The sequence below is a fragment of the Giraffa tippelskirchi genome, chromosome 5 (assembly GCF_054371585.1).
Source record: "Giraffa tippelskirchi isolate mGirTip1 chromosome 5, T2T-mGirTip1v1.2.pri, whole genome shotgun sequence".
NCBI lineage: Eukaryota > Metazoa > Chordata > Mammalia > Artiodactyla > Giraffidae > Giraffa > Giraffa tippelskirchi.
In genome coordinates this window covers 19,973,999-19,999,898 of record NC_137279.1, presented here as the reverse complement: position 1 = coordinate 19,999,898, position 25,900 = coordinate 19,973,999, and the positions used below count along the sequence as shown (strand labels likewise).

The 25,900-nt window shown below is 35.1% G+C and overlaps 1 protein-coding gene across 16 annotated transcripts in view; it reads left to right on the top strand.

The window, feature by feature from the left end:
- The window catches only part of RALGPS2 (Ral GEF with PH domain and SH3 binding motif 2), a 163,675-nt gene that overhangs the window by 73,752 nt on the left and 64,023 nt on the right, over nucleotides 1–25,900 (top strand). For 11 of the 16 annotated variants that reach the window (XR_014052422.1, XR_014052423.1, XR_014052424.1 and 8 more), the window contains exons 6-8: nucleotides 5,223–5,312; nucleotides 9,298–9,390; nucleotides 14,421–14,547. Coding sequence is in view for 12 of the 16 variants with exons in the window: in XM_081485977.1 (XP_081342103.1) it covers nucleotides 5,223–5,312; nucleotides 9,298–9,390; nucleotides 14,421–14,547 (310 nt within the window). In the remaining 4 variants the exon portion in view is untranslated. Of the gene's footprint in view, nucleotides 1–5,222; nucleotides 5,340–9,236; nucleotides 9,391–14,420; nucleotides 14,548–25,900 lie in introns of all 16 variants that reach the window. The other 5 variants (XM_081485981.1, XM_081485979.1, XM_081485982.1 and 2 more) reach the window with 2 other exon arrangements.

Below are 25,900 nucleotides of genomic sequence, written 5' to 3'. Positions count from 1 at the left end.
TATGTTTAGTTCAGTATACATTTGAAGATTTCCATGATAAAAAGTTAGGAAATTATATTTAAAGCTTACCATATGTTTGGCTGTAAATAAAAGGTTTTCATAACACTTTTATATGATTATAAAAGCTTGAATAAAGCAGCTACAGTTAGAAATAACCTCTGAATAAAAGTTTTCTAAGATTTACTTTTTAATGAAATACTTGATTCATTCCAAAATACATTAAATGCTTATTTCTGGCCTGTGGAACTGGCAGGTTCATATGGTTAATCTAATGTATGTCAGGAAGTATTATAATAAAACAGCTGTGAATTCACCACTTAAACTAAGAATATTACCAAAACTGTTGAACCGTTTTATATGTTCTCTGCTCTGTCCTCACTTAAAGGTTAACTGTTTTCTGAAAAATTTTTTTTCTCTTTTCTTTTGTTTTTTCTTAATTTGATTTTAAAAATTTTAACTCTTGTTATAATTCCTATACAAGTAGACTTACCAGAAAAAGTTGTGCCCCCAAACAGCATATTGTATATCTTGCTTTTCATCTTTGTAAAACATATCGTCAGACTATATATAGTCTTCTGTGGTTGGCTTTTTTCACTTGTATTTCTCTGCTGTATCCATGATAATGTATATGGTGCTTATTCATTGATTTTCAGTGCTATCTTCTAGCATTTCATTGCATGAATATATCAGAAAGAATTCATCATTCTTTTGAGGGTAGACTAATTTTGAGGGTGGACTAATGTGTCTCCTAATTTTTTGCTGTTGTGAAGAATGTTGCTATGAATATTCTAAGAGTTTGGGTGCCCATGTGCAATAGTTTCTCTAGTTGGTGGCTTTCAAACATTTTTTTGCTGTGACCCACAATAAGATAAAATATTTTTACATTGTAACTGAATATACAAACCAAAGTTTTCTGAAATAATACTTACCTGTATTAGACAACATGTACTTTGGTCTTTGCTTAAAAAAAAAAAAGTTGCTGCTTAAACTTACTAAATTGATTACCATAAAATAAGGAGAAAACACTGTGATTTGTTTGAAAAATGTGTTCCTAAATACAAAATTTGTGTCAGAGAGAGTATATCCATGTTTAATTACATAAGATAGTATATATTTTTATTAATGATTGTACCAGTTTGCTTTGAGCTTTCATCACTGTGTATCCTTATCAACACTTGGTGTCATTAAACTTTGAAATCTAATTGATGTAAAATGACTCAACTTTTATTTTCATTCATTTAAATATTTACTAAGCTCCTACTATGTCCTGAATATTGGTCTTGATGTTTGGGATATATTAGTGAATAGGGAAAACAGAGATCATTCTCTTCATGGACTTTTTCATTCAGTTCTTCCTAATTTTAATTTCACATTTTTTTTTCATTTTCAGATGTTCTATCATTTTCATATTTCTCTGGTCACGTGTATTATTCTCTTATTTTTTACTTTAAACTGTTTATTGTAAAATAAAGCATGGATACAAAAAGAACCCACAAAACAAACATGGTTTAATGCAAGTTGAGGAACTACCCTAGAAACCCCTCCATGTGCCTTCATCCCAGTTCACACCCTTTCTTCCTCCAACAATAAGTACTGTCCTGACTTTTATAGCACTCACTGTCATGTATTTATTTTTATAGTTTTTATCACATAAATATGGGTCCCTAACTTAGCCTGGCCAGTTTTTTTAATTTGTTAAATGTTTGCAACTTTTTAATTTGCAGTTTCTCCCTTTATCCTTTTCTCTTCCTATTTCCTGTGGAAGAACCTCTAGAGTCTCCCATAGTCTAGATTGCATTTTGTGTAGTTAATATGTTCTGTGTTCTCTGGAAATTAGCTGCTAATTCCAAAAGTTCAGTTGGGTTCATTGCCTTTGGCAAGAATCTGGGTCGTATGGGGTTTCTTCATCAGATCTTTTTTGTGATATTAGTAAATACATTAGATATTAGATATAAAGAAATATTTTTTAGTGGAGATAATTTTATAAAGAGACATTTTTCCCTCATCTAGTATTTGCATACCCAGAGATTCCATTTCGTACAGGTAAGGAAGGATAAATATTTGATTTTTTTTCTCTTTATTTAGCAGTTTTGAAGATAATGAATTGGTATTCTGTCATCCTTTAACAATGACAGAGTCGTTTTTAATTTTTTAATTTTATTTTAAACTCATAAACGTAAACATATATGATGTGATTCAGTATTCTCATTGCCATTATTATCATTATTGAAACTCATATTACCCTGTCTTTGGCCAACAGGAGTCTCTTCAGGTTGGCTTTCATGACCTTTCTCGTGACCATTGTAATCTTGAACAGTTTCTTTGCTTTTGTTTGTAAAGACGTTGCATATTCATTTTGTCCGTTACCAGCTCCCTGCCTGGAATCAGCATTTCTTTAACAAATGTTGGTTTCTTATAGTAGGAAATAGACCTAGATGCTAAAAATGCTCATTGCTATTACAGTGACCATAATTTCTAGGCTTTTTCAGCAGATATAGCTAGGATATCTATATGTCATACACACACATATATATACTAACTATTTGAAGATTAAATATCTCATGAATTCATACTAATACTTCTAATTCAAATTCAAGACCAGAGTTTTACTTAATCTATTCCATATTATATCTGTATATCCTTTCTTCCACACCTGCAACCTGGTTTTCCATGAATACAGGGCATGATACAGTATCCTATAAGTTTTCATTTGCCTTAACCTATGTAAACAAATAACAGTCTCAGAATAGCAATACTAATGCCAGTAATATTCCTTTAAACAGTTAAGTACATATTTTTGCAAATATTGTTTTTATGGTGAATAGTATATAGTGTCTGGGCATATAGACACTATATAATGCACTCTCCTTTTAACCCTTATCATTCTTATTTCTGTGAATGTGTGTATTTAATGTTTGCTGTCTTTCTAATGTTGGTGTTTCTCTAGTCATTTGATTTTCTGAAGCTTGTTCTCTAGGCATTTACTCAGGAAGGGCTCATTGGAACAATAATTCTTGAGTTCTTACGCATTGATAAGTTTGCCTGTCCTTTGTACGAAATTTTCTTTCCTTGATAATATTTGATGTAGTACTCCGTTTTTTTCTGGCAAAGTGTTGCTATTGAAAAGTCTGATGATAATTAAATTTTCTTTCCCTTAAAAATCACTTCCTCTTTTCTTAGCCTAAAGATTTTTCTCTTTTAAGTCCAGTAATTTCATTACACGATGTCTTGCTGTTGCTCACTCTGGAGCAGTATTACCAGGTGTGACTGGCTTTGATGGGACTGTCGGTTGGGAAGCACCCACACTTAGCCTTTCTGTCACGGTGGTCTCAGGGTAGCTGGACTTCTTACGTGGCAGTTTAGGAATCCCATGGAGAATGTTCCAACAATCAAGGCAGGGGTTGCATGTTCTTTTATGACCTTATCATGGAAGTCAGAATCAGTTTTGTTAATTTTCTATTCCTTGAAGCAGTCGTGAGCTTATCTAGGTTCAATTAGAGGTGACGTATACCCCCAACTTTCAGGGTGAGGAATGACAAAGAGTTTGTGGCCATGTTTTTAAATTACCATAGTATTTGTCTTAAAATTTGACATTAAATTTATTAAGTCAGTGATCATGGAGTTTAGATTGAATCATAATTAATATTTTCTAATAATGTTATTGTTGGGCTTCCCTAGTGGCTCAGTCAGTAAAGAATCCACCTGTAATGCCCAGGGACACCTGGGTTCGATCCCTAAGTTGGGAAGATCCCCTGGAGGAGGGTGTGTCAACCCACTCCAGTATACTTGCCTGGAGAATCCCCATGGACAGAGGAGCCTGGTGGGCTGCAGTCCATGGGGTTGCAAAGAGTTGGAAACAACTGAGCGACTAAGCACAGGACAGCACAAGGTTGTTGTTCAAATAATCTTAACTTTAGATACATTTTAGAAGTAAAATTTATTAGAATCAGGGATAATTATTATCAGTAGCTCAAATATAGTAACAAATATAAAGATGTCTTTGTAAAATATATTCATTTTACATTTACATATACACTTTAAAATATACAAATTTTGACAGTTTGTTTATAGATGAAAGTTGCAAATAAAATCTGAAATGTTTCTCAGAAGAAAAGGTGGCAGTGGCTTTATTTTTGCGCTAAGATTTCTAACTACATCCTACTTTTAGATTTGTATAATTTTGAACCAACTAATAGTGCTTTGATTTTGCTTTCATAGTGCAAGAATTGAAATATGTTACATAAAAAATGCATATTACATACATATTACTCTGTGTCATATGATAAGCACACTATTTTCACCAGAGCATTTTAGTAATGTTACAGACCCATCCTGTCTTCTGATGAATGATATTATTGTTTTTTAAAAGAAATCTTGAAGATGGTTTCATTGAATTAGAAAGCATTACATAACTTTTAAAAATACAATATAGTGTATTTGGAGTACACTATATCTTGATTTTAGAATGACTTAGATATATTTTTCTTTAAGTCATTTTATATTTTATCCTATTCATATCAGAAAAACCATACTTGAGATTCTTTACATTTAGGATTCTACTCCCTGTAAATAAATGGCAGCATGGGATTACACAGACACAGAAAAACATACTATAAGTAGCATATGTTACAGTGTCTGATCTTAGAGCTTATCTAATTCTGCCAGAGTGTTTTAAAATACAGCAAAAAAACACTTGTATAGTGTTCTTGTTGCATCATTCTGGTTTTATTGCTTTCTCTTTTCCTTCAAATTTTACATTCACTTTTATAGATGAAAAATCATTATGATGTTTTTATGTGTCTATACAAATGTGTATATATGTTTCCCTGGTGGCTCAGTGGTTAAGAATCTGCCAATGCAGGAGACGTGGGTTCGGTCCCTAGGTTGGCAAGATCCCCTGGAGAAGGAAGTGGCAACCCACGCCAGTAGTCTTGACTGGGATATCCTATGGACAGAGAAGCCTGGTGGGCTACAGTCACGGAGAGTTGGACATGACTTAGTGACAAGGACTCACACACAAACAAATACACATGTCTATATCTGTCTGTCTATATGTGTGTATGAAGTATGTGCAACACTTGAAGAGCTATGTCCTGGTGGTGAGTTAGGGGCAAGAGAAAGTAGTTTTACACAACTCTCAGTAGTTCACCAAGTAGCTCTTGTCATTCTTTGATCCTGTAAGTAAAGAATCTTACCATTCAGCTGTTTTTTTTTATTTGCAGGTAAGCTTTTGGGTTGTTAGAGAGATTCTTCATGCTCAAACATTAAAAATTAGAGCAGAAGTTTTGAGCCACTATATTAAAACTGCTAAGGTAAGATAAACTTGTGCTTCTGTTTTTGTATTCAGTCATTTACGAATGCTTGTGAGTAAATATTTGCCTGTGTCACTATAGTCACTATTTATTGATGCTGGAAAATAAGGCCTACTGATTAACGTAAGTTAATTTTTTAAATTGCATGTCTGTTTTCTTTGCCTTTTCTTCTATTCCTCCTATCTTCCTCCCCTTTCTTTTATACTTTTCCTCTCTTTCTCAGAGAAGCTGAATTGTATTTGGGCAAAGGTCAGATTATGATGACGTTTAATATTTATAAAATATTTTGGTATATTCTGCAGGTGACTAAAAAAGCCTTATAGGATTAAGTAGGGAAATACATATCAGTTATTTGCCTTTGAAATAGATTATTCTGCCAACCATGTGGAGAATAAGACTTTATTTTTAAAAGAATAGTATAAATGAGAGTGTTAACCAAATACATTGAGTAGCATAGATAATAGATGCTACTTTTATAGAAATAGAGCATGGATTTCAAAGACAGTTAAAATTTAGAGAGGAAGATGGAATAGGACATTCCACAAGAGGATACAAGATTTTACTAAAATTTGTAACAGCTCCAAATTTATGTCAAGTTTATTGAAAAGAGGTATAATGGTAGCCACATCCTTCATTATTCTAATAATAAATACATACCTTATCTCACCTGTGAATGAAGTAAAATGGAATAAATTGAGGATACCATTTTTACAATTGTAAATTATTATAATCATTGTAAATATTGTAAGTCATAACTCTTCCATATTTTCCTTGAGCACCTGGGAGCAATTGTATTCTAACATTCTATGGCACTAGGTGGCAGAGCTAGCCTTCTTAAAATCTGTTATTTTTTTGGAAGTGTCATAAAATTTTTAAAAATATGCTTTGTGATATGTTAGATAAAGATTGGGTTTTAGTTGGTAGAATCCATGTCTTTTCTCCATAGATCCTGAATTTTCATTATTGTTTTCTGGTGTTTTTGTCAGTTTTTTTTCTTTTTTTTAATGTATGTTCTACTCAAAACCACCAAATCCATTAAACTTGTCATTATTCTCATCAAATAATCATTTCATTCCAGTTCAGACTCATACTTTGAGTTATTTCTGATAGTGCTTACTTTTACCCCAAGGCCTAAATTCATAATTTTTTTGTCCATGACTGTCTCTTCAATCCCTGTAGGGACTTTGCCTTCTATATTGTTTTTATAAAACAGGCAGGTCTTTCTCTTCTTTTAGTAGATGTTTCAGTTAGGTTCTATAGAGTCAGAAAACACACATGTGTATGTATATAATGTATAAAAAGGTTTAAGAAATTATCTCATGTGATTGAGTTGGGGAAAGGCTAGCAAATTTGAAATCTGTAGGGCCAGTAGACAGCCTAGAAACTTAGGAAGGAGTTTCTAGATTTTTGCTATTATTGGTACCACTACTTATACAGCATTCTTGTGTGAGTCTCTTGGTGCTCAACTGCAGGTTAAAACACTAGAAATATAGAGAGAAAAGACAAATTACCTTCAAAGAAATGACAATGAGACCAATAGCTTTCATTGAATCTGATGAGAATGAACATTTTTTGGGTTTTGGCTATTTACATTTTTCTCTCCTGAAATGTCTGCTCAAGATCTTTCTTTGAACAGTATTCTCTTATAGTGTTGGTCTTTGATTTTTATAGTTTAAAAAATATAATCCCAAATGCTAAAGTTTTTTGCTATATTCTTTGCATACATCTTCCTATTTGTGACCTGTCTTACAACTCTTTTCCTATTGTCTTTTGATACAGATGCTCTTAACTTTAATAGTCAAATATATTAATCTTTAACTTTTATTGTCTTATTTATTGTCTTGTGCTTAAAAGAATACCTCATTTAAATCTTACTCTAAACTGTGAAAATGTCAAAGATTTTCTCACACATTACTCTTTAAAACTTCTATAGCCTTGATTTTGGTGGTTAATTCTTTAATTTTAGATAAAATACATGTAATTATGGATTCCAGTTCATATTTTTCCATATAAATAATCATTCTGGCACCATTTTTAAATCTTTTTTTAAAGCTCTCTTTATTTTGTCTGGAAGCGTCTTTCTGTCACCCTTGTTCTTGAAAAATGCGATTCCAAATTCATAATTCATTTTTTTATTTACTCTGCTTGGGATTTCTTGAGCTTCCTCACCCTGGGAATTAGTGTCTTTCAGTAATTTGGGAAAATAATCCACCATTACCTCTCATAGGCTACCCACTCCAGCATTCTTGGGCTTCCCTTGTGGCCCCGTTGGTAAAGAATCCGCCTGCAGTGTGGGAGACCTGGGCTTGATCCCTAGGTTGGGAACATCCCCTGGAGAAGGGAAAGGCTACCCACTCCAGTATTCTGGCCTGGAGAATTCCATGAACTGTATAGTCCATGGAGTCGCAAAGAGTCGGACACGACTGACCAACTTTCACTTTCACCTCTCATATTGTTTCTACCCCGTTATTTTTTTTATCACATCCTTCTGTAGCTCCATTTAGATAAATGTTAGCCTTTTCCCCTCTACCTTTCATGTCTTTTTAACCTTTATTTCACATCTTTAAAAAGATTCCTTAGCTTTTGTGTTGCTTTTTGGATAATGCCTTCGTTTTCATTTCATTCGAAGCCAGTACCTGATGATGTTCTCCATTTGTGAATTCTTGTTTCCTTTTCTTTTTCTTATTTTTCCTCTGAGGCATTTTGTTTGCATGAACTTACATCCCTAGTTTTTACAAATCTACATCCCTAGAAAAAGAAAAAGAATCCAAGGATTTTCTCTCCTATGTGTTTTTGTCTTTCTTCTTCCTGGTCCATGATGACAGCTGAGGTTGTCAGCACAATGAAACCAAACTGATGGGATGGGAGCAGGTTGTTCTGCCCTTTTTCTAGTAATAGATCTTGAGCCACATATCAAATCTGGAGCTGATCCTTCCACACTTACTGAGCTGGGCTTTGGAGCACGGCCTGATAAGCACCTGGCTTTTGCCTCTCTTTTCGGCATTGTTGATACTCTTGAGAGCATCCGCCAAGACATTCACACACCCCATTATGGTGGCGCGGAAAGATGGCGGAAAGAGTCCTTGTGTTTTTTCCTTTCCCTTTTTTATTTTTTTAAACTTGAGTTCTTATTTCTTGAAATTTTATGGGAGTTCTTTGAGACCTGAGTTAAGGTGGTATTAGGGTTCGTCAAAGGAATAGAACCCCTCGCCTGTCCTTGGTTCTTACATTCATAATAGGCAATGTTTGTCTTGGAGTTTCTTGATGATTAAGGACAGTTTTATATGATAAGACCCTTGAGGTGTAAACATCTGATAGTTTGAAGAAATCTAGGCAATTAGCAATAATTTGACAAAAGTAGATGATTTCTTGATAAACTGACGGAACCTAGCATTAGCATGCACGCATAGCATCATATGGGATTCTTCTGCATGGAGGCTATAAAAAGCAATGTCTAGTATTGGGAAGCAGGTAGACGTCCCACCATGAACAAGGAACAAAGGAATGCGTATTCAGGCGGGAGGAAGCCAGAAATTGAGGGGGGCTGTGAAAAGCAAGCTTGAACCCTAGCCCTGGAATGTTAGGGGTCCCGAGTAGGACACAAATCAGGATCCTGGGCATGGGCCTTTCTTTGAACTTGGATCATAAGGCAGAACTACTAATAGTTCAATATAAGAAAGGAAACTGCCTACTAGAAACAAGGATGCATACCAGCTAACTTTGATACTGAGCCATAACTTTGGTTTTCTTGATGTATTAGACAACTGGAGGTAGATGTATTCCCAGAGCTAAGAGGGAGTTCTGTGTGGTCCAAAAATCAGCTTACTGTAAACACAGTGGATACCCCAAAAACAAATCTCAACAATGAGGGTAGTAAGTATGCTATAAGAACCACCAGTTGCCTAAACTGTATTTGTGTTCAAGTTGTCTTGTATTCATGCTATTTATTTTTCGTCTCTCCTCCCCCTTTTTCTTAATCTTCCAGAAGTTGTATGAGCTGAATAACCTTCATGCACTTATGGCAGTGGTTTCTGGCTTACAGAGTGCCCCAATTTTCAGATTGACTAAAACATGGGCGGTGAGTAATCTTTAGTTAATGATAGGTTAGACTTCCTGTTGGAAGTGAAGATGTTTTAGTTCCTTTTGTAGTTCTTAGTAAGGTTAATATTATGATAATAGATAAGGATTTTTTAATTACTTTGTACTCTGTTCTTTGAAACCTACATTTTTTCCTCTCCCCTTAAATAAGTATTTCATGAGGCTTGTTAGGTATTTTGAGCTAAAAACCAACTTGGTGCTTGGTTTCTGCTCTTTAGGAAATCATTTTTGCAGAACTTCTTTAAACATTTTTGACAACATAACATTTCAAGTTTACTGATGCTGCTGCTGCTGCTAAGTCGCTGCAGTCATGTCCGACTGTGCGACCCCATAGACATCAGCCTACCAGGCTCCCTCGTCCCTGGAATTCTCCAGGCAAGAACACTGGAGTGGGTTGCCATTTCCTTCTCCAATGCATGAAAATGAAAAGTGAAAGTGAAGTCACTCAGTCGTGTCCGACTCTGAGCGACCCCATGGACTGCAGCCTACCAGGCTCCTCCGTCCGTGGGATTTTCCAGGCAAGAGTACATCGCCTTCTCCAAAGTTTACTGATGGGAGACTGTAAATGTGAAAATAAATTGCATTAATCATGTAAAGATTATGCTTTTGGAAAATTTGAGGGAGATATAAATTGTAAGTTGCCCCCAAAATTTACTGATTCAGATTTCCATTACAATATTTTTTACTCAGTAAACTCTTGGGTTTTTTCCTGAGGAATAAAGGAAAATCTGATAGCTAACATGGAAGTAGGCAGTGTTTCTGTGCACATAGTGATATTATGCTAATCATACTTGGTTCTGTTTAACAGGATCAGAGTGTGAGTTTTTACTTTTGCAAATTTGTGTATTTTTATAGTTGATCAGTGTGATACTGGCCTCAAGCTTCTGGGTATTTTTCATTTAGATTTTATAGAACTGAAACTTTAGATTCAGTTAAATCTGTTCATATTAATACTGTTCTTTAATGTTAAAGAGGAATGATTTTGCTTACTACATTTTGTACAGAATTTTTAGTGTGTTCTTACTGTCCTGGAATAAAGACTTGACTAACTTTAAAACACTTTTTTACTTATTAAAATATAACTTTGTTTTTAATTAGCCCGATGTTCTCATTTTTCATAGTATCTGAAGAGACAGATGTTTCTCATACTGGAAAAACATTAGTATGGAAAAGCTTATGATCTTCTTTATATTTCATTTGTATTTTAGAAACACCTGAGTGAACAGTTTTCCTACTCTAAAAATTATTTTTAATAATGATGACCTAATTCTCTTATTAAAATTTTAATTTAATGAGGGAATGGAAGTGATTATAAATACATAGTCATGAATTCCGTCTTTGAAGTTTTAGGGAAAAGAAATTGTACTCTGGTTTATATTGTGGTTTAAAAATGAGATACATTTCCCTCAAGTTAATGTTTGTTTCCTTGAAGTTATTTTCATTGTCTCTCTCTCATGTCTTGCATCGAAAATAGTTTTGTTTAAATTTACTAACAGCTCCATTATTAATCTGAATAAAATTTTTGGTGTTCATATTCAACTTGAAAATATTCCACACTTTTGCTAGGTACCAACTGTTTGACGTGCATAGTGGATGATATAGACAAAGTCCTGTTCTTATAGAGCTAACATTCTACTGGGAAAAGATAAGCTGTAAATATATAAATGATATATCATAAATAATGATGAATGCTCTGTAGAAAAATAAAACAGAGTAAATGAGATGTAAAATACTTCCCTCATGCTCTTCTGTGATATGTGGGAAGAATTTCTGATAAGTGATTGGACCCAATTGCAGTTGGACCTGGCAATTGAAAAGGATTGATGACCTTGTTAAAGATGTTGGAATGATTGGATTTGAGAGAATAGTGGAGGGAAAAAATGGGACAGTAAGAATAGAGAGTGCCTTTGAGGAATTTTGTTGTGAAGTACAGGGGTGAGGGCCAGCGGTAACTAGAAGAAATGTGAGATTAAAGATTTGTGGTGTTTTGCTTTGATTTTAAAGATGAGATCTGTGACAGTATGCTTGAGTGGTAGTACAGTGATCTAATAAAATGAGGAAGTGGTAAGAGAACAAGAAGTCAAGCCTGTGATACCCTAGATTAGCCCAGAGGAGATAAGGTCCAGTACTCCAGTGGGACAGGAACAGTTTCTCCATTTTAACAAGAGAGAAGGGGGTGCGATTGGTTACAGACACAGGTATGTTGGTAGATTTGGTGGTGGGATTCTGCAGAATTCTTCTGCAGAATTCTGTTTCGTAAGACATAAACAGCAAGGTCATTAATTGACAGTGGGAGAGGTATTGGAGGTTTGAAGAAAGGAAAGGATGCAAGTCATCAAGGGGACTGTGAGAGTGAATTAATTAGGGAAACATGTAGGTCTTAGGAAGGTCCACTTGAGATTTTTGGTCATGAACTTAGAGTGAAACTTAGTGTTCAGCATTACTGTGGACAAGTGCTGAGAATTAATTGTATTTAACCAGTTGAAATTTTTTTTAGGCTTGTTTGTACCACAGAGGGGTCAAGGATAGTACAAGAGATAAAGTAGGTAAATATAAAAGTTGTGACAGATGAAGAATCTAACCCAAGTAAAAGGAAAGAAATAATGAACAGTGAAAGGGTAGTATGGTGCAAAATCCTAGTGCCCTCAAATACAGGGAATGTACCAAAACACAGCATCACAAATGGGGGAAATATTAGAAACATTCTCTTTAACATCAAGGAAAAGTATGCCCATTTTCACTGTTTCTACTCAACATAGAAGTACCCTCAAGAAATTAGAATTACATTGAGTTGCCATTTATCCATCAACTCCACTTCTGGGTATATACCCAAAAGAATCAAAGATTGGGACTCAAACAGGCATTTTTATACCAGTGTATAAAAAAGCATCATGATTAACAATAACCAATAGGTATGAACAATCCAAATGTCCACGAACAGATGGATGAAAGTACAAAATGTGGTGTAAACATACAATGAAGTATTATGCATCCTTAAAAAGGACTGAAATTCGGACACATGCTGCACCCTGGATAAATCTTGATGATATTATGCTCAATTAAATAAGTTAGACACAGTAGGACAAATAGTGAACGATTCTGTTTATATGAGGTGCCAAGAGTAGTCAAATTCATTGAGACAGAGTAGAAGGTGGTTTCCAAGGCTGAGAGGAGCAAGAGATGAAGAGTTCCTGTTTAATGGAGAATTTCAGTTAGGGAAGATGGAAAGAGTTCTAGCCATGGATGATTGCAATGATTGACAGATAATGTGAATATTCTTAATGCCACTAAACTATATACTTAACACCAGTTAAAATGGTAAATATTATGTATATTTTACCACAGCTTTTAAAAATAGTCCTCTGAAAACAAGTCTCTGCTATCCCACCCCAAATTGAATCCTTTCATTCTGATTATTGATTTGTTATGAAAATTGCAAAATGTGTTATTTTTATACATATCAGACTCCGTGCTTCTTTAGTTTTGTGTTTCAGATATGTCAAAATCAGCTATGAGTTCCAAGTAATTTGTTTCTCCTGATACTGTACCAGAGTTCTGGAATGATTGACTTTGGGGGGAAAAAAAAGATTTCTTGTTATCCTTGCTGTGTCATGCAGTATATTTTGCATATTCAAATACTTTGTTATGTGGGAGAGAAAAGAATGTTTGGATTTATAGATCGAAGTGGAGAGTTGCACCTAATCTTGAAAGTGCTAACCAAGTGTGTTGAAACTGGGCCACAGAAAGTCATGAAACCAGTGTTTGCAGGAAAACCTATCTAAAATATTCAAGCAGAGGACTCTTTGAAACTCTTTAAGTTTTAAAGAGGGAGGGATACTGGTTAGACAGTTTTTTTCTTTTTTTAGAGATTATCTGAAGATAATCTGTTATCTTGGAGCCTGTGAAAAATAGATTACAGCATCAATCCCAACTATATTACTTGTGATATTAGAAAGAGTGGTGGATTAGATGTTAGAATACTGTGTCTCCAGGACCAGACTGAGACCCGGAAAAGCAGGGCCTAGTCTCTGTGAGTGAATGACTGATGAGTGTCAGTTTGTTCTACTTCTCCTTGGGGTCTCAGTTGCCTCATCTTTAAATTAATCCTCTTGACTTTTCTCTTAACCTCGTAGGAGAATTAGATGAGAATTTTATAGGTGGAAGTGTTTTGCCTGCTATAAAATAACAAATATTTTATGACATAAAGTGAAATCTGATTTACAACATAATGAAATAGTAACGTCACATATTTAAAGAAGAGATTTTTTTTTCCAGAGTCTTTGAAATACTTAAAAACACGTATTTTCTGAATCTTTTAATTAATAATATTTTGGATGACTGCCGTTGCTTTTCTTTTATTCCCCTTGATATCTCCATTTTTCTCAAAGGGCACGTACTACAAATCTACTCCTGAAGCCTCCTAAAACAGCTGCAGTTGATTGTTCAACCTTATGTAATACAGCACTGATCAAAGGGATCAAGGAAAAAATGTCAGAAATCCAAACATGTAAATTGTAGTTTTGTAGTACTGGTAGGACTAGGTATGGTTAGAGTCATCAAGAAAAATTATTACTTAAATTATGAAGTTCAGTATTTATTCCTTAATGCTTAAGAATTATCTATCTTTGAGGGAACAGGGGACAAGTCATGAAAATGTTTGGGCCTTTGAGGTGAATATGAATATATAATTATTTTAAGTTAGGAAAATGACTAATAAAATTGTTTAACCATTTAAAATAGTAAAGATGAGAAATAATGTATTATAATTTACTACTTAGTAAGTTAATTATTTTAGGTACATACAAAGTATATTGTATTTTATAAATAATGAATTTGGGTTTATTATATTAATAAACATGTCTGGTTTTGTTTTATTTATATACTACCAAAATTTAAAGAAAATAAAACTTTGAAATTAAAATTCAAATTTATAGTAATTGTAACTTTTAGGTCTTTACTATAATAAAATTAGATATAGAAATAACTTGGGCTTTTCTGTTTGTCTTTTAGTTATTAAGTCGAAAAGACAAAACTACCTTTGAAAAACTAGAATATGTAATGAGTAAAGAAGATAATTACAAAAGACTCAGAGACTATATAAGTAGCTTAAAGATGACACCCTGCATTCCCTATTTAGGTGAGTTATGTCACTGTATATTCATTGTGCCTAGTTGTTGCTCTGCTTTAATCAATAGTTTATATAAAATTCAATGTATTTTAAAAGTTTGTGTGTCCTTTAAAGAAATGAAAGGATTCTTAAGTTGAAAAAATTGTCTAGAGGAATGTGTTACCTTACTACCTGGAATGTATTTTCATTTTTTCTTAGAAATGAACAATATGGTAAAGCAATAGATTTTTGCTATTTTAGTAATGCTTTAAAAAAGTGAACTAGTAGTTTGCAGTGAAGTTTAATGCTGTGAAAATAACAGCATTAAAATAAGCATTAAAATAACTTAAGAAATTGATCGAAAGATATAATGAATTTATTGTCAACATCATGAGTTCTTGGTTTATATTGTTGGCAGGTATTCTAACACTGAATTATGAAAAACAGTCTCAATGAAGGTGTTATTATTTTTCTGGAAGAAATTAGCTGTTTAGCTGTGGAAATTTAGCTCAGTGCTGAGACAAATCTGTATTTTACATATTATTACGCGTAGTGTGTATCTCTTTATTGTATATTTTACAGTGTTGATGAATTCCAAGAAGTATTGAACCAATAACATAAGATGTTCACCAAAATAGGAATAGTAATTTTTTATTAGGTGTTTGAATAAAACATGACTGAAACTATACCTTTTTAATGTATATGTGAATTTAAATACCGAAAATATATTATGTATACCTAGTATATGCTTTATATTATGTATGCCTAGTATATGCATTAAAATAAGTTGGCTTGATCCTATGTAGAGAGTAATCAAAAGGTAACATTTGCTTTTTCCCGGTACCCCCTTCTACCCCTATTTCCACTCTGTCTCTTATGTAACTGCTCATACTGGATTTCACCGTAACTATTTCTGAAAACAATGGGCAGACCTGTTACTTGTTTAGCAGACTCTACAGTGTCATCTTTGAAGTCTTCATAGTACCAGTGACCAGAACACAAAGTAGGGCAAAGACAGCTGATGCACTGGCATTCAGCTGCCCTAGAGCATCACCTTAGCTTGTCAGAGAAGACCTTAACTCAACATATCACTGCGGGGCATTCTCACATTCCAGTGGGAATAGGAAATGGTGTGCATCCTATGTTGACGGCAGAGTACTCCTGTGCATTATACAGACAGGGGCCACATACCGTTTGTCTGTTTCTTTATAAATAATATCAAAGGGCCATAATAAACATAACTCAGTCAGAGAGGCTCTAAGCTGATATTAGGAAAGGCATTCTGCATACGCTCTACTTTCTACCATTACCTTGTCTTTGACATTCTTGAAAGTGGGGAAGGAAAGAATAGAGGACTTTTAAAACTCATCAATATCTTCATACTCCATAAAAACATAAACTTTTCATAGCATAAAGAACACTAGACAGAATTTTTTGAATTCATGTCACTCAGTTGTGTCCAACTCTTTGTGACCCCATGAACTATAGCCCACCAGGCTCTGTTTGTGGAGTTCTCCAGGCAAGGATACTGGAGTGGGTTGCCGTTCCCTTCTCCAGGGGATCTTCCCAACCTAGGGATTGAACCCAGGTCTCCCACATTGCAGACTGAGGATTGGGAACTGTAAATTCCAAAATGGCTCTATCATATTAATTTTTCAAGTCATTGAATTGTCTTCTTTAAGCCTTGTTTTCTTTACCTAGAAGTAGCACACATGTTTTTCTTAAGGCTGGATGGGACCACAGTGGTCTCTTCTACATAAATCACTGATACTACACTTGAGAAAACCAAAGTCCAGAAAGGTAAAGAGCTGACTCAGAATCCTAAAACCTAGTTAATGACGGTTCTGAGGTTCTGACCTAACATCTTTCCAATGATAGCTGTGAAACTTCTGCTAAAATTTACTGATTCCACAATTGTGTTTTTTTCTCATTGAAATAAATATTTTTCTCAAATTTCATAATTTGTTTTTTAGAAAAGGAGATTAAGATTATTTTCTATTAAAAAGGACAAAATAACATAAATCCTTGTGCTGTGATGTCTAGTTCAGGGGTCTTTGTTTTATATTTATCCACAGTAGAAACTTCAGTAGAGGGTTTGAAGTTGTCTGTCCATGTGCAATGAAGCACACTCTTATATACCTTTGAGGGTGTGGTGGGAAATCATTGAAATAGTGGAATCTGGAAACGTTTTCCTTTAGAGAATATATGTTTTCTCCCAACTTTGATACCTGAAACGGAGTAATTTTTTCCTGTGGGTTAAAGCAAATGAAGAAAACACTGAGGTATAGAAGTTAGTTTGGAGAAAATAATAGAACCATAATCTTTCCTGTGTCTTCAATTTGATCTGCATTAACTCCTCTTTTCAGTTATTTTTCACTTTATATATTCTCATGACCCAGAATCTTCCTTACTGAAATTATCCACCAGTAGCACCAGTCTCTCTTGATTTACCTTCTAATTTATGGCTTTTGTTTTTTTGACTCCTCTTTCTCTGTCTTTCTCTTAAATCTGTTCTTCAAAGGTCTCAGTCCTTTCCTTTTATTCCATACACACACTTAAAGTGATCTCATTCAGCTTTTTCCCGTATATCACCTGATGACTGCCAAATCTTAGACTCGACCTATATATCCAGTTGGCTTTGTAATTCCTGTGGCCTAGTAACATTTTAGGTACTCAAATGCTGATTGAATGAGATATCTATTGGTAACTTTTAATTTAGCATGTTCAGAAGTATATTAATCATTTCCCCCCTTTTTCTGTACCTGATCCCCATCTTATATCCTGTCTTAGTGAACTAGTGATCACAGTGTTGCATTATCTACGCTACTTCACCACCCTCAACACTTGGTGGATTTTCTGTTCTTTGTTTTTTGCTTTACTGGATTTCTCCTCCTCCTCTACTTCTCATACCCTCTGTTAGTTCAGTTCAGTTCTGTTGCTCAGTCGTGTCTGACTCTTTGCAACCCGTTGTTAAGCGAGATGCATGTTTGTGAGGGTTATTCAAGAATTAGAAGCCAAAGTGAAAGTGTTAGTTGGTTAGTCGTGTCCGACTCTTCACAACTATATGGACTGTAGCCCACCAGGCTCCTCTATCTGTGGAATTCTCCAGGCAAGAATACTGGAGTAGGCTGCCATGCCCTCCTCAAGGAGATCTTCTGGACCCAGGGATTGAACCTGGGTCTCCTGCATTGCAGGCAGATTGTTTACCATCTGAATCACTGGGAAAACCCCATTAGAAGCCAAAGGGTGAAGGGGAATGGCAAAAACTTATGCTAAAAATAGAAAATATACACTTTCAGTTCAGTTCAATTCAGTTGCTCAGTCATGTCCAACTCTTTGTGACTCCATGGACTGCAGCATGTCAGGCTTCCCTGTCCATCGCCAGCTCTCAGAGCTTGCTCAAACTCATGTCCATCGAGTTGGTGATGCCATACAACCATCTCATCCTCTGTCGTCTCCTTTTCCTCCTGCCTTCAATCTTTCCCAGCATCAGGGTCTTTTCCAGTGAGTCGGTTCTTCGCATCAGGTGGCCAAAGTATTGGAGTTTCAGCTTCACCATCAGTCCTTCCAGTGAATATTCAAGACTGATCTCCTTTAGGATGGACTGGTTGGATCTCCTTGCAGTCCAAGGGACTCTCAAGAGTCTTCTCCAACACAACAGTTCAAAAGCATCAGTTCTTCAGCACTCAGCTTTCTTTATAGTCCAACTCTCACATCCATACATGACTACTGTAAAAACCATAGTTTGACTAGATGGACCTTTGTCGGCAAAGTAATGTCTCTGCTTTTTAGTATACCGTTTAGGTTGATCACAGCTTTTCTTCCAAGGAGCAAGCATCTTTTAATTTCATGGCAGCGGTCACCATCTGCAGTGATTTTGGAGCCCCCCAAAATAAAGTCCGTCACTGTTTCCATTGTTTCCCCATCTGTTTGCCATGAAGTGACAGGACCGGATGCCGTGATCTTAGTTTTCTGAGTATTGAGCTTTAAACCAACTTTTTCACTCTCCTCTTTCCGTTTCATCAAGAGGCTCTTAAGTTTTACTTTGCTTTCTGCCGTAAGGGTGGTGTTATCTGCATATCTGAGGTTATTGATGTTTCTCCCGGCATTCTTGATTCCAGCTTGTGCTTCATCCAGTCCAGTGTTTCTCATGATGTACTCTGCATATAAGTTAAATAAGCAGGTGACAATATACAGCCTTGACATACTCCTTTCCTGATTTGGAATCAGTCCATTGTTCCATGTCCAGTTCTAACTGTTGCTTCTTGACCTGCATACAGATTTCTCAGGCGGCAGGTGAGGTGGTCTGCTATTCCCACCTCTTGAAGAATTTTCCACAGTTTATTATGATCCGAGGTGGTCTGCTATTCCCATCTCTTGAAGAATTTTCCACAGTTTATTATGATCCACACAGTCAAAAGCTTTGGTGTAATCAATAAAAGAGAAGTAGATGTTTTTCTGGAACTCTCTTGCTTTTTCAATGATTCAGCGGATGTTGGCAATTTGATCTCTGGTTCCTCTGCCTTTTCTAATTCCAGCTTGAACATCTGGAAGTTAATGGTTCACAGACTGTTGCAGCCTGGCTTGGAGAATTTTGAGCACTACTTTGCTAGCATGTGAGATAAGTGCAATTGTGTGGTAGTTTGAACATTCTTTGGCATTGCCTTTCTTTGGGATTGTAATGAAAACTGACCTTTTCCAGTCCCAGGCCACTGCTGAGTTTTTCAAATTTGCTGGCATTTGAGTGCAGCACTTTCACAACATCATCTTTAGGATTTGAAATAGCTCAACTGGAATTCCATCACCTCCACTAGCTTTGTTCATAGTGATGCTTCCTAAGGCCCACCTGACTTTGCATTCCAGGATGTCTTCCTCTAAGTGAGTGATCACACCTTCTTGGTTGTCTGGGTCGTGAAGATCTTTTTTGTATAGTTCTTCTGTGTATTCTTGCCAGGAATATTCTGTATTCTGTACAGAAGTATTCTGTGTATTCTTGCCAGGAATGTTATGTATTCTGTACATGAAACATACACTTTAGCATCTACATAATTTTATACATTGGATTCTCCATATAATTATTCATCCCTATACCAGTCTGTGAAGAAGCATCTGAGATTGTGAGATGATTGCAGAATGTTTGGCACAAATGTTTGTTAGACTTGGGACAGGAAAATGAAACAGTGAAATATTTGTCAGACAAGTTCTTGTGATGCAGTTAAGCTTGTTTCCAGCATGAAGATCACCTTTTTAATGTAGTGACAGTTTCATTTTATGGCACACTTTGAGATTAAATGTATTCATCCCATCTATCAAAACAAACATGCTTTTCCTAAAAAAATGTGAAGCATTTCAACTTTATACAACTTTTTGACTGCTTGATTTATTTATATCATAGGCAGCTGGTTCATTTTCTCATTCTTAATCTTCAAAACTAAAGTATATTGAAGAATGAAGATTTTACAATAGTTTGTATCTTGTTAATATTTACATTTTTCATATTTTGTCCTTATTTAAAATGAATTAGGATCATGGCTTTTAAATTTAACTTTTCTTCATAATTTTTTCCCCACTCATGTTAAACTAGGCCTGGTGCAGATAGATGCCAAAAATGACAACATTTACAAGATGCTGTACATTTGATAGGAGATAACTTGTCCTGAAGACATTTGAGAAATAATACTCATTGTGCATATTAGGAGCTTCTAGTTAACTATCCCTCCTCAAGTGTACAGAATTTGCATAATGTTATCCTTTATCCAGATGGCTCCATAGTAAAGAATCCACCTGCCAAGCGGACAACCAGGGTTGGATCCCTGGGTCGGGAAGATCCCTTGGAGAAGGAAAAGGCAGTGTATGCCAGTATTCCCGCCTGGGAAATCCCATGGATAGAGGAGCCTGACTGGCTACAGTCCATGAGGTCACAGAGTCAGACACAACTCAGTGACTAAACAGCCACCTCTTATCCTTTAATGTCTGCGAAGGTTCTTTTGGAACAGATGTGTCAACCAAAAGAATCTGTACTGTACAGAGAAAAGGTAAAGGTTAATCACCTATTCTTAACATAAGAGACATTATCCAAACTAATGGTGTAATTTTAGTGTTATGAATTATGAACGAAACCAATCATCATTCTCTATGAAATTTAAAACAGAAAATGGAGGCTTATATGCTGACAAAACTCTTACTTTGATACTGCCAGATTTATTTATAATTCAATGTGGATTAAATTATAAAAAGTAGAAAATGTTTTCTTGGCTTTCAACTCATCATCTGTTGAAAAGTTGTCTCTTCTGTTGGTTTGCATTCAAGGTAAAAATTAGTCAGCCTGGACAATATAGTGAAAAGTTCTTGGGCTAAGGATACAGTTTTTCTGGAGAGAAATAGTTTGGCAAATCTCAAGGAAAAAATTGTTTTATATGAGAATTATTGCTTTAAATCTGAAAATCATTAACAGCACTCATTTGTTCTTGTCATTGGAGAACAACCTTAAGGGGCTTATTGAAGAATTTGGCATGGGAAGTTTTGCTTTGCTGGAGAGAGGGGAAAGAGCATTGTGCAAAAATAATTTAGTTGTATGAAACATGATAAATATTCTTTCATGTGCATTTTCTAGCCTCATTTCTACTTTATTTATGTAATTTTGGGAAGATGCAGTAGCTCAACCAGCTTAGGATGTTTTCTGGGAAGGAAAGCATATGTTTTTAAAACTATGGAAATAAGTAAGTTGTTGCAGTTCTGTACACGGCTTCCCATTAAGTAGAAGCAGAATGTTACAGAAAAGTAAGATGGCCTCACTCTGTGTCTTATAGAGATACCCCCAACTTAATTTGCGATTTTGTATGTTAGATTTTCAAGATAGCCCCCCCCCCGCCTTTTTTTTCCTTTTTTGAGAAGAGAAAAGCTGTCTTTATGTTGGGCTTCTCTGGTGTCCCAAGACGATAAAGAATCTGCCTGCAATGCAGGAGACCAGGGTTTGATCCCTGGGTTGATAAGATTCTCTGGAGAAAGGAATGCGAACCTGCTCTAGTATTCTTGCCTGGAAAAATCCATGGATAGAGGAACCTGGTGGGTTTTTTTTTTCCTTCTCCTTTTGTGAGAATAGAAAAGCTTTCCTTATATCCATCTGTAATAAAGAATATAAATTGTGCCCTTTCCATCCCCTATCCTCTGACAAGCACTATTTTGTTTTCATTAATCTCTCTCCCTCAGCAGTGTGTAAGCCCTTAATTTGTCTTGGTCCAGGGCTCTATGTTTAGCATCTCGAATAAAAGTGGGCACTTAATATTTAATACTTAACTGGTTGACTTCATTAATTAAATTATCCCTTTCTGTCTCTTCCCATTGTTCCAGCAATTTTATCTGTGTATCATTTTTTGTATACAAGTCCCTACCTACTCCCAGTCTTTTGGTGCATCCACTGGCCATACAGTGTTTGCTTAGCACTGTTCTTGGTGATAGATTTAGAGCAGTGACAAAGTGGTCTTTGACCCTTCTTTTGTGGAACTTAACATCTCTTTAATACCAAAGACTCTGTGTTGACGTCATTACCTTGTGAATAACCTCTTCTATCTCCTAAGCTGTGAAAGAGGTGCAGAACATTACCGGGCCTTGATAGCAGTGCCCTCATCACAGCAATGTTTGAAGCATGCCTAAACTTGGAAGGACCTTCAGATTTTATCTGATCCTCTTTAATGTTTCAGGAGTTTTCCACCTATCTTGATCCCTTAGAAGAATATAGTTCTTTAATTTTACATTAGTTTTACAAATTTTTGCTAATCTATGTACAAATATTTTCAAAAACAGTAGCTTTTTATTCACATTTCTACGAAGATATTTTGACAAAGTCCAAAGTTTTCTGCAACTCTGTGGGAATGAATGAGGGTTTTTTCCCTGCCCCTTTGGTAGAATTTTACTTGGTTAAATGTATAAAAGTCTCTGGCACTGATCTCAAAAATGGCTAATGGTCAAAAAATGTCATTGGCTTTTAATATTTTAAGAGTTTTATTCCATTTTTCTTTCTTTGATTTGTAGGTAATACACACCATGGATTACTTTACCTTATTCTTCTCATTAGGATTACATAGTGAATTCTAAAACAGCAATAAAGCATGTTCAGTCATTTGCTTCTGAATCCCAAGAATGAGGTCTGAAATGAGCTCTGACCAAATGGCAGCTAGCCCTACCTTTTTCTTTAGCCAAAATTACATTCCCATTTTCCATTACCTCATTTATATCCTTTTTTACTCTCATTCTTTTTTATATATTTAAAATTCTTCTAACTTTCTTTAATAGTGTATTTTCTGAAGTTTACTTTAGACCATTCAAAGACTTGTGATATAAAAGGGCTGGGGATGGGTTTATATTGATTGCTTTCCCATTTTCATAGTTTTGTTGTTTCATAGTTGTTTTTTTTTTTTTGAAGAGCCTATATCTTTAAAATATATGTATATTATGTGTAGAAGTTATATAGATCTGCATTTTAATCATAAACAGAATCAGATTCCTCTAGTTCCAACAGCTTTGCCAGCAGTGTTTCCAACTTGACATTTCAGTAGTATGTTTTGTAAAGTTTTTAGCAAACCTTAGCAGGAGGATAATAATAAAAATCTTAAGTAACATTTATTTGCAGCTTAATCCCATATGCCCAACATTGTATACTTTACATAAATTTTCGAATTTGTTACAACAGTTTAAAAGTGATATTATTATTATTCATATAAATGAAGAAACCTGGACAAGGGAGGTTAAATTGAGTTGCTCTTAAGATATACATTATAACCATTTCATTTATAGCTCCAAGAAAGCATTATGGAATTATATTAATATTTTGGAAATCTGTCTTTAGTTTTAATTTTAAATTCATTTTTCAGTCTTTCCTGTAATTATCTATAGAATTACAATGTAATAACTATTGACCCCACTGATAAAATTGAAAACTGAGCTTATTTTTAAGTGGCTTCTTTAAGGAGGGGTCATGACATCATAAGTAGAATCATTCTTTTCTTACTTATTTTCTCAGACACTAAAATAAAAGACTAAAGAAATCGTTAGGATATAATCATCTTTAACTTACTATTGATTAATTCATGTATATAAAAATCATATCACATTAGTACAGATTTACAGGTAATTTGAAACATTTTCATAGTTGTAGAAGCTTTTACAGTCTTATTATATGATTACCAGTAGGAGTCCTAACAAATATAATGCCAAAAGAATTAGCACTCCTTGACTCATAGAGTCAAGTGAACATTAAACTGAAAATCTGATCTTTACACTCACGTAGGCTTGGAGCCTGAGGATGAGTTTATTAGTTCATATCTACTTAATTTTAGAGATGCCAAGTTTCCTTGACACTGACGATGTCCCATTGAATGGAGGATAGAGTCTAAGTCATTTTCAGGATAAGCTTCATTTCATTTATTAAAAATAACTAAACATAAGTAATCCTTCTATAAATCAGCTCCAAGTTTATAGCTCAATCTTACTGAAGGTAAGGCAACCACATCATATTCCCCAGTAACCTGTAAAGTAGCTGGCTATCAGTCCTTGCCTACCATACATGTGACTTACCTAATCTCTCAACAAGATTCTCATTAGGCTGAAATCTCTTAGTGTGGCTATTCCTTTTTTTTTTTGGCTGTGCCATACAGCATGTGGGATCATAATTTCCCAACCAGGGATAGAACCCTAGCCCCCTGCATTGGAAGTATAGAGTCCTAACCACTGGACCACCAGGGGAGTCCTTTTTTTTTCTTTTCTTTTTTTTACTACGGCTGTTCTTAACTTTTCTTATGGCCCATGCTCTTTACTACCTGCCATTAACAGATGACATAGCCCTGTTAGGTTTGCACGTGAAGATCGTGGATCAGTGTAATTTTGTGCTGGAAAATTTGTATATTGTTTCTTTTTAGCACGTTTGTTACTCACTCTGTGCAAGGCACCACATGATAGGTAATGCAGAAAGTATATAGGTGAGCAAGAATAATCTGGTAGTTGAAGACTACTGAGTCCTTATTAGTATCAAGCATTATTCAAAATGTTTTACCACATGTATTAGCTCATTTGATTTTCATAGTAACTGCATGAGCTAAGTACTGTTGTTATCTCCATTTTATAGATGTGAAAACTGAGGCAGGAATATATAAATTGACCCCAGGAATATCTAAGTAACACATGTACATAGTAGATTTGGGCCACAAATCCAAGCAGTTCTGCCCTTAGGACCTGTGCTTAGCTATCATATAATATTGCTTCTTACTCCTTGATCTCGAGGAACTCAGTTACCTAAGTTATTCTTAAGCTTTCCAGGAACTTTAGAGTGGAGCTGTATCCCCTCTACAAAGGAGGGCACAGTGGACCCTATGGGAAAGGTGCTGTCAGCATGCAACAGTTTTCCAGTTTGTATGTTGACTTTCACATGATTCTGGTGTTAATAATATTCCTCTTCTGTGAAAATTCTCTGAGACTTGTCTTTAATAGGGTTTTGGATGTGTGAGTGAAATGCTGTAGTTCTGCAAGTAAATGGAATGCCTAGTAAAGTTTTATTCAATTAAGATTTGATAAAACAATTAGATGCCTAAATTCTCCCAGAAATTTTTTAGTGGATTTTTATGGTTCTAGGGGTAGTGGAGAGGGACTTGAAAACCATTCCAAAATGACCATAGATAAAGCAGAAAATAACATCACTATAGGTTTGATGTTCTCTTACCTTCTTTCACCAGAAGTTTTGAGATGTGGCAGAGTGGAAACGTTGGACTTGATGTTGATGGACTAAAGTTGTGCGGATAATTATCTTCAGTTCTGACGGGTTGAGCAAAAGTCTCAAGAGATTCCTCTAAAATTTTTAGTTCACAAATGAGTTAAGGGAAGATCTGCTCTAAGCAGAACATATTTCTAGAAGATAATTGTTCTAGAAGATTGGTAGTAAAGTTGTTAGTTGCAAGGATGAGCTAAAGACACACACACTGGAATTAGCCATTTGGACAAGTGAAACCCCTGTGGATTCCATTCTGAAACTGTTGAATCTCAGTATTGGAAAAATATCTAACAGCTGGTTGAAGTTGTTTTAGTCCCACCCATAAGTATGCAGTAATGCTTGTAAAGCTGTCCAAACTTTCTGACTTGACTAGCAGATAAACTTTTTCTAAATAGTTAAGATCAGTAAATTAGGGAGGGAAAAGTATTAATAAATAAGCTTAGAGTTGTAATTCAGTTCTGTAAAACCATTGACTCACCAAATATTCTGCACATATGTAATATCAATGTTTTACTGATATAAAAACATAAAGTTGGTTTTAGGAAATTTTGGTATTCATATGAAATCATACGAAGGTAACATTGAAAAATTCATTTGTATATTTCTGTTTCTATAAATTGGTCA